The sequence below is a fragment of the Chelon labrosus genome (genome assembly GCF_963514085.1).
Source record: "Chelon labrosus genome assembly, chromosome: 16".
NCBI lineage: Eukaryota > Metazoa > Chordata > Actinopteri > Mugiliformes > Mugilidae > Chelon > Chelon labrosus.
Window position 1 is genome coordinate 10547994 of NC_140349.1, and position 8781 is coordinate 10556774.

The following is an 8781-nucleotide window of genomic DNA, read 5'->3' on the forward strand; positions in this document are numbered from 1 at the left end:
GCAATTGAATGAATTACACATTTAAATTCCTTTCACTAATAACACCCTTTTTTTTTTTTTTTTTTTATAAACTAAATGCTTTTTACTCATTTACAAAATTACTTGTATTTATTTATATTGCACTGATTAGAGTGACAGGACAGGGGTTGTATGTACTTGTTAAGATTTTAATTTTTTTTAAATAATCACACAGACAACTTTTGCTATGCATGTACAGTATGTGTATTACAGGTAAACAATATCCACCGTACTTCTATAGGCATGTTCATTTGGAGTCCTTTAATCCTTTTTCGGGCTTTCACTCGGTGCCGTTGATGTGTCTTGCTCTGTATTTGTATTCGTTTCCTCAGCAGCTGAGGTTGAAGCTTGACTCACGGAGTCTTTATCGGCCTGAGCCTCCACTGCCGCATCAGAAACGGCCTTTAAAGCGGCGGCGGCGTCCTCCTCCTCAGCAGCAGCAGCTGCGGCCTCCTGCAGCTTCTTCTGCCGCTTATAGCTTGCAGACATGTCTTCGTACGGCACCAGCAACATGGGGACGCGAACCGTGTCCAATCCATTGACCTGGGATAAGACGAACGATAAGCAGTCTGGTTATTGGTACAACAACAAACTGTGTTTGGTCTTAAACTACTCATGCACCTCAGTAAATGAAGCTGTTTTGAATGACAACATGAGAAACACCGTTCAAATGAAAGTGACACAAAGAGATATTTATTTTTTTGACATTGTTGTAACAACACGAACAAAACCTTCAAGATAACTGTCCAAAAAAGTATTTATAACAAGTCTGCAAACTGTTTGGAATTGCTTTCTCTTAACTACTACTACTACTACTACTGCGACACGGCATGAAGCAACACATGCTGCAAATGTCTGATCATAAAGTCATGCATGTGATGCAGACAACCTCTTACCGTAACTTCACACCAGTAGTCTCCCAACTCCTTAATGGGCTCAAATGGAAGTTTCAGTGCATGTGGCGGCACAACAATCCGCAGCTAAAGAAAGGGTTTATTAAAAATAAAATGATTTACATTAGCACATTTCATGTAAATATATATATATGAGAAAACGAAAGGAAATTGAGGGTAAAATCCGAAACAAACCCAGTCATACCTTCTTGGCAAACTGTCTACAGACAACTTCTTTTGTAACCTGGAAATCTTCAGTGGGCATTTGCTGAATCTTCAACTGGGAGCGTCGAAGAAGCTCCACTGTCTGCAGGAACACCAGCACACTTGTTAAACATCTATTGACATTTATTAGTCCATTGTCGCTTTCACCACTTAACAACTCAAGCACAATTATTGAAAGACCTCAGTGGATAGAAATAACCTGAATGCTGATAGAAACTCACCAGCAGTCCCGTGCGAGTTTGGATTCTCTCCTCCGGCTTCCCCTCACGCAAAAGCTGTGTGAATAAGAAGTGACAATGATGGAAAGCTGCACAATATTATCTGATATGTGGGAAATAAATGTACAAATTGAGATATTGTGCTCACTCTCAACTCCTCAGCAAATATCTTTTTGTTCTCTGGTGACGGATACACCGCCAGGCCTTCGGGCAGCAGCTTGTTTCGGCCAAGAGATTTTTTCACCATCACAGTGTCTCCTCGTCCACCGAGCCCTGTCACAACCAAAAGAGTTCTTAACGTCTTACTAGTCCAAAGACAATAATATGTGTGTGTGTCAATATATATGTATTAGGCTTGAAACTCTGAAATCATTGATAGCACTGGAGATACTCACTCGGTACAGTCTGAGTCAGGATGAGCTCCATCTTCGGCGTGGGGTTATGGCTGGTGTCCTCCACCAACTTATAGATTCTGTGTCTTCGAGGGTAAAGCCTCGGCGGACTGCCCTCTTTGGACAGGGGCACTTGCCACCATCGCTCCACCACAACTGTGTGCTGTGGAAACATCAAGCAGCCAGACAGACAGGATATTTATAAAGTCTGCTGTCGTGTCAAGCAGAAACACATACAGTTATAAAAGTGAAATGTTACTTGTGCAATGCTTTTACATTTACTGAGTTTTTGCATGAATCTTAAAAAAGGGGACTCAAAACAAATAGGTATGAACGTGAACATCATTATGTCACTAATTTCATTTACAAGTTTAATAATAGGGTAGCACAGTTTCTCTTCAACAGGCATTTAAAAAGCTATAGTCTGCAATGATACAGTAAAGCACAGCAAAGTTCAAAAGTAAACTACGACTTTAATAGTAGTGATAGTAGTAGTAATACTTTCAAAAACATTACAAACTCAGTGAAAGATGTGTTTGTTCCGGGACTTCTATATAAGACTCCATTAGCTTTAGCTAGGTGTGTCTAATAGAAGAGTGCACTGTATTATAAAGTGACTGTAAGCTATGAGTCAATGCGATTAAAACCCTAAATGACGAGTTTATTTTTGTTGACAAGAGCAGGGACACTGACCTGAGCAGGAGTCAGAGAGAAGCTCCTGACAGGAGGCAGGCTGACCAGATCCCGAAGGACACGGCGGCCGGAGCTCCACATGTTCATGAAACACTACGGCCGAACTGATTTTAGTCCCACGAATCACTAAGAGGTCCAAAACTATATCTGCCTCGGCAAAGCCACCATTAATTTAGCCTTCAGTCACTGGTCAATTCTCTACAGTCGTGGAAACACTGACTGCAGCACGTATGCTAGCTTAAAGATAACTTGCGTCGCATGCTGTGTGACGTAAAAGGACCCCAACGGCTGCATAGCAGTCTCGGAAAAAGTCCTGAATTAAAACTCTGCCCTAGCTCGGTTATGTACTAAACTTAATCAGTATTATCGTACACCCTTTTCATACATTTTATTATTATTATTTTTTTAACCATTGAAAAAGTAATTTTAAGTGATTATATTGTCAGGAGCTTTTTAAAATCAGTAAATATCAACCGTCCGTCTCGACTGCAACGGAAGGAAAAACAAAGATAACGAGAAATAACTGAACTTTCATTTTTTTTTTATTATTGTTTTCTTGTTTATTTATATTTACATTGCAAAGGCAGTTCATTCATATTTGTTCATTTGTGATTATGATCATATTTTAAGAATCCCTGTTTGTCGGTACTGCACACCCACCCACCCACACACTCACACATCCACACCCATACCCCAACAGACACTTTCACACTTTAATTGACCTTCAGTGAGTAAAACTTCCACTTTCCTGCAATGATGTCAAAGTGTACTCCAGAGTGTGTCTGGCATCACTGTTGTGTGCAATCACAGTTACACAAGTTTCAAGATCTACGCATTTGTACTAGAGAAGGAAGTGTAAGTTTTTTTTTAAAGCTATTGCCAAGTGAATTTATGATGTGATTTATGATGAAAACTGTTTCTGTGGTAAACGCAGCCACATTAGAGCATTACATACACAAAATCAAATCCTGCATTTTGTATTGAAGCCATCAGTGCATCCCATACAGGAAGTTAACATAGATTATAGACAGTTTCTTTTATTTATTTAATTAATTCATGCAAAAAAACAAACAAACAAGAAAAACAACTTTTAAGCAATATTATTCATGTTACGACATTGTTCAGCTGCAGAACAACCTGTGTATTGCCAACATAGCAGAGTTGAATAGAAAAACACAATACCAATAACGACTTGTTATCTATCTCTGTACTGACCCAGTGTTAGCTGCATCATATACTAGACTGTCTAACGTGTCATTTTCGTTTGGCTCAAAGTGTTGACAGCTTTTTTTGGGGGTGTCAACAGGAAGCATGTGACCTGTCAGTGCTGCTGCACGAAAGACTTGTCATGTGCTGCCCAAGCTCTTAATCTTAAGTGCTACGGTGGTTTATCATCGTTTATCACTGTGTAAATTTGCTGTTTGAATACTTTTGCTGACAACCAAGTGTATGCCTTGAAACAAATAAGAACAATAATCCTCAGCAACAGGAGCTGAATCTGTATCAATACCATGAGAAAGTTTAAAGATGAATTCCTTAAACATCTGCAGAGGTGGACAGATTATGATTTGAATCACACATCACCACCAGGTGGTTCTTGGACATTCCTTATTGTACCGTAGAAAGAAGTGCGGCTTGGTATCAAGTGGCGTCTAGCGGTTATAGTCCCACAGCAGGTCAGCAGAGCTAAGCAAAAGCCGCACACAAACACAAGAGCCAAGGCGACCCACACAATCGTAGTGATAACAAAGGCAAACTGGTAGGTTGTCTTGTGGCAGTATCGATCTGCCCCAGGGGTGTAGTTTGGAGGATAGACACCATAAATCCAGCAAGTGCCTACAGACAGACGAGACACAGAAGTGTTGCGTTTGTGTCGCAAAAAACACCAGATAATGAAAAATCAACCCTGACTCAAGCAATGAGGAAGTATTCAAATCCTCAAGTAAAAACAGTAGTACTACTATGAACCACTACTACAAGTAGTATTACTAAAATGATTTCACTTAAAGTTTAATTATTGCGAGTATATACAACTATATTGAAAACAAGATGCACTTAAACAGTCCAATTTTTAAAAAATAAAAGTACTAGATTATTACTGTGTAAGTATCTGAGTAAATACACTTCCTGATTCTCTCACCTGCTACAAACCAGGAGAGAGTGAAGATGTGCATTAAGGACATAATGCCGGAGATCAGGACAAAGCTAAAGCCCTCCCTCAAGCCACTCCTGATGTAGGTGACAAACAGGGAGCTGATGCTGGATGCTCCCATCACTATCAGGTAGATGGGGATGAAATACTGCACAGGACATTGATGCAGATGTGTGGCCCCTGGGACGCAAGAGGACAGCCGTATGAGATACAGTCATATCAAAACATACTGCGTGTCATATTTGAATATTTAAAACAATCACGTGCACGGGAAAACCCACCCAATCCGATGGCCGCTATCATTACCATCCACCAAATAATGTTCACCACAACTACAAAAAAAAAAAAGAATAATACAAAGATTTAACAATTAAATAGATCAAATAATGCAAAAGAAAGGCAGGAAACTTGAATCTTGTCTAACCAGCTGTTGCAGTCATAACGGCACTTTGCGGCCTGGACTCCTCCATCTGTGGAGACATATGTGAAGAGGTTTTCTATCAAGACACTGAGAGTCACAGTTATACACAGGCATCAACAAGAAGAGGAGCTGCTCTACTGTACCTGTGTATATGCGAATGGAGCCTTTTTCTCCTTCCAGTGTTCACGAAATAACCACAGTACTGTGCATTAGTTGCTTCTTGACAAACTGACGGCTTTGTTAACGTCCTTTGGTGTTTTTGGCAGGATGTTATGACATACCGTTAAAACCATTTCGCAACCCTCTCTGTGCCTAACTAAGGAAATAATGATAACATTAGTTAGACCGTTATCTGATACAACTAATCTGCATGCAACTTATGCTTCAGTCCACAGACTACGGTCACATGGTTTCCTTTTCTGAAATCAATACACACTAGTTGGTGCTCTGTTGGCACCAACTAGTCAGTATCGCAATAAATACACACTTATTGAATGTGTGTTTTATTTAGATTAGACAGTGCTGTCTTGTAACAACGAGAACATCACTGATCCCTTTTGCAGTCTGCAGCTGATGGTGGCCTGATAAGAGTTTACATTCTTTATGAGTGCTAAGACAAAGTATTGTCAAACCAGCTGATTTTTAAAAGGGTCCTCCTGTAACATTGTGGGACTCATGGCACACCACGGATATTGACTTTATCACTCTTCCTCCTAAAAAACCTGAGCCTGTTTATTGCAGTTTATTGTGGGTATTTTGGGGTTAGGTAGCTACTAATATAACCTTCAGCTGCAACCCTCTCTGCTAAGGAATAACTGAGGTGAGGAGAACTGACCATTTATTTTTGCAAGGCCCAAAAAACGAACCACTTGAGTGCATTTTAAAAGATGTTGGGTTACACAATGAATATAAATTTAAGGAGAAAACTGTGCAAAGACAAAAGGGTGAATTAATCTTTCAGTAAGAATGGAGCTCAACTTCTGCAAATTACCGTGAAATAGCAGCGTGACAGTTGCTGTGGGTTTGTGACGCAAAGGTTTATTACTTGTTACCAGACAAGTCCACAGCTGTACACACCAACCAGCCTGAGCCAACACAACCCGATGCCGTGTGTCTCTGCAGAAGCACTGCCGTCCTGTGACAATTAAACACAACTGCCTATCAGTCCTGGATTAAATGTAATGCCTGATAAAGATTTTAAGTAGCCGACAATGACTCTGCAAACCTTAATATCAGTTTATGTTAATTTCCACATGAGTAAAGGAACATTTTTTGTCTTCATTCGGCTCTTTTCAGTTTGATCATACCACATGACATGACTGATTATGCTAAAACATAAACGCTAAGACACTCTAGCAGTTTCCACAATACTTTATTAATGCACAAAATTTTCCATTTCTGGATTATCTTGAAGTTAAATGTATTGTGTTATAATTTAAATCTAAATTTAGTAATTTTATAGCTCAGACATCAGCAGTCAAAAGTTTGATGATCTTCTCTGTCAGTGAACCAGTTGTATGTTTCAGACCTGCCTTGCTAGGTATTGGGTTTAATGCCTGTCTTTTCTTTTTTATGGTCTCTTTTAGTTGGAAGTCAATGATCATTTGAATCATAGGAGCAGCGGGGAAGTCCATGCATATGATTCCAAAGCGCTGGTTCAGGTTTGTTTTGCCCCACAGGTAGTCGTACAGCTGTGGATTGACGCGCTGTGCAACGGCTCTGGGGTAGGCAAACACACCAGCTCCACTGCTGTAGGTGAGAAAAATCTGCGCCTTGTTTCCCACTGGTGCAGCCTCTAGGTGGTCATAGACGCTCTGCCATTTCTCCTCCACATACTGAAGTGTGGGGACCTACAGGGAACGGACAACAAAAATACTTTAGGTCAATTGGGAAAATGTTTAAAACATTGGTTGTAGAGCTTATCTTAGAAGACAACAGGTGAAGATGATTCCCTATTCTTCGCTTTAAGATTGATACAGATATACAATTCAAAATACTGTACATTACACACTTAACAACTACAAGCTGGACTTCTCAATCCACTGGAAGTGAGCAAGAAACTAGTTCTTTTGTACACATGTTCTGAAAAATGTTGGTTTAAATGAATATGATTTATACAGAGAACAATGCAAAAAGATCATTTGACTATTTTATTTAATAAGATGCTTCCTCATTGCAAGACTAGTACACATGTAAATAAACAGATAATATGTTTATTTGACATGGAATGGATTCATACCTTCCAGTGGTCAGCTATGTCCAGAGAACTGTACCGCATCCCCAGGTCTGGCCCATTGAAGTTTTGCAGGATGATGAGTTTCCCTCTGGCCTCTCCCATGGTCGGCACAAGTCGGCTGTGCCACAGCAGGTCCCAGTGAGCGTAGCGGTGGATGTAGTTTACCACAGCACCGTAGATGTCATTCGTCTCACTGAACTCCTCCTTTAGGCGCATCAGCACTGTCTCACTTGGATACTCGTGCAAAAAATCAGCAACACCCTCCAGGACATGACCAAAGTGCGCTCGCTGGTAGGACACCCCGTGGTGGATGGTGAGGTTCCCATCCACGTGGCGCACACGGATATCTAGGAAACGAATACCGGCACGGAGTTGGGAGGCCAGGCTCCAGGTCTGGCACTCGGCATACACGCCACCATACACGGCCATGGTGTTGTGGGTCCCTGGCATGGTGACCTCAGACAGCGGCTGATCATCGGGGATAGTGGCCATCCAGGACGGGTTGAGGAACTCCGGGTTGGGAGTGTCGTCATAGTCCGGTCTCTGAATTGCACCGAAACTCAAACCAGTGACTCTGTAACACAATAGAGATTTACTGTATATACTGAGAATACTGTTCATCTAGGATATATGTCACTCTTCACACATGGCAGTTTTAGCTTTTCCATTTTCAGACAAGCCGGGAGTCTTATCATTCAGGAACAGGTACATTAAAGCTCCTTGAGAATACAAAGATGTTTAACAGTGATTAAATTAAATAAATAAATGTTTATTTGAAGGTTTGTTCAAATTAAGACTTTGACTATGTGGTATGAATATGTGGCATGTTTTCAACATACTTACCCCAGCAGGAGCATCAGCTGAATTAAAAATGTGTTCATTTTCACTGGCCTTTGTCTGATATCTGATTTTCCAGTCCTGAAAAAATAGATGAGTTATCAAATATTCATCCTGACTTATTGATTTTTATTTCATTTCACTCCATTTCTCTGCTAAGCTTTTTTCCCCTCGGAATAGATAGGACACTTAAAGTTCCAGTAAAAGACATACGTGCTGAAACAAATTCTGCCCTTTCCTCATTAAGCTATAAATACAGAATAAGGTCTCTCTTTCCTACTGTTGTCATGGCACTAACACATGCACTATTGCGAGTTAAAAGCTGTTGTCTGAAATGTATCCCAGGCAACCAGAGCAATGTGTATGTGTGTCTTGGTTAAGAAATGTATTAAAATAAAACAAGAAAAAGAAGTTAACTAACTTAAGTCTTATTCATCTGCAAAAGTAAAAAAAACTAACGTGCATTTCCCCCTCAAGAAAGTATGTCAGTCACTATAAATACCAAACAAACAGGGGAAACAATTAGATTCTGGTCCGGGCCGGGGTCGACCTCAGCTCACCCCTACGGGACAATTCAATAGCTGGCTTAAACCCTTCTAATCCCAAAACTGAAACAAATCATCCACTGCAGCCGAGTCAAACCTGCTGATGAGCTGCTCTGTTTGCTCCCGTTCATACCTGAATCCAGAGGGTGTT

The 8781-nt window shown here is 40.5% G+C and overlaps 3 protein-coding genes across 4 annotated transcripts; all 3 read right to left on the reverse strand.

The window, feature by feature from the left end:
• Nucleotides 1–79: 79 nt before the first annotated feature.
• mrpl9 (mitochondrial ribosomal protein L9) lies at nucleotides 80–2786 on the reverse strand. Its single transcript, XM_084563238.1, has 7 exons — nucleotides 2440–2786; nucleotides 1750–1909; nucleotides 1503–1627; nucleotides 1358–1411; nucleotides 1117–1218; nucleotides 915–998; nucleotides 80–561 (listed from the first exon to the last, which is right to left on the reverse strand). The coding sequence occupies exons 1-7, from the start codon at nucleotides 2524–2526 to the stop codon at nucleotides 280–282; spliced, it is 894 nt and encodes a 297-aa protein (XP_084419364.1). The 5' UTR covers nucleotides 2527–2786; the 3' UTR covers nucleotides 80–279.
• Nucleotides 2787–3480: 694 nt separating this feature from the next.
• LOC311501070 (transmembrane protein 272-like) lies at nucleotides 3481–5629 on the reverse strand. Its single transcript, XM_084562729.1, has 5 exons — nucleotides 5156–5629; nucleotides 5016–5061; nucleotides 4873–4923; nucleotides 4580–4771; nucleotides 3481–4275 (listed from the first exon to the last, which is right to left on the reverse strand). The coding sequence occupies exons 2-5, from the start codon at nucleotides 5059–5061 to the stop codon at nucleotides 4013–4015; spliced, it is 552 nt and encodes a 183-aa protein (XP_084418855.1). The 5' UTR covers nucleotides 5156–5629; the 3' UTR covers nucleotides 3481–4012.
• A 702-nt stretch (nucleotides 5630–6331) lies between these two features.
• On the reverse strand, nucleotides 6332–8129 carry LOC311501178 (1-phosphatidylinositol phosphodiesterase; the record flags this gene model as incomplete). Of its 2 annotated transcripts, XM_084562868.1 has the most annotated exons (3): nucleotides 6332–6862; nucleotides 7252–7822; nucleotides 8092–8129. In XM_084562868.1, 3 exons carry the CDS (start codon nucleotides 8127–8129, stop codon nucleotides 6476–6478), a joined length of 996 nt encoding a protein of 331 aa, XP_084418994.1. In that variant the 3' UTR covers nucleotides 6332–6475. The 2 variants fall into 2 exon arrangements, with proteins under 2 accessions (XP_084418994.1, XP_084418993.1); XM_084562867.1 differs by lacking the exon at nucleotides 8092–8129 and having other exon boundaries at nucleotides 7252–7953.
• Between the last annotated feature and the right edge of the window lie 652 nt (nucleotides 8130–8781).

Bases quoted from the DNA above. Each gene is read 5' to 3' on its own strand.
- mrpl9 (XM_084563238.1), bottom strand. From the start codon at position 2,526: ATGAACATGTGGAGCTCCGGCCGCCGTGTCCTTCGGGATCTGGTCAGC. The intron at 1,628-1,749 runs GTGAGTATCTCC...TGGTTGTGACAG, and splicing joins CCTGACTCAGACTGTACCGA to GGCTCGGTGGACGAGGAGAC. The intron at 1,219-1,357 runs GTGAGTTTCTAT...GTGTTCCTGCAG, and splicing joins AAACTCGCACGGGACTGCTG to ACAGTGGAGCTTCTTCGACG.
- LOC311501070 (XM_084562729.1), bottom strand. From the start codon at position 5,061: ATGGAGGAGTCCAGGCCGCAAAGTGCCGTTATGACTGCAACAGCTG. The intron at 4,772-4,872 runs GTGGGTTTTCCC...CTTGCGTCCCAG, and splicing joins GATAGCGGCCATCGGATTGG to GGGCCACACATCTGCATCAA. The intron at 4,276-4,579 runs GTGAGAGAATCA...GTCTGTCTGTAG, and splicing joins TCTCTCCTGGTTTGTAGCAG to GCACTTGCTGGATTTATGGT.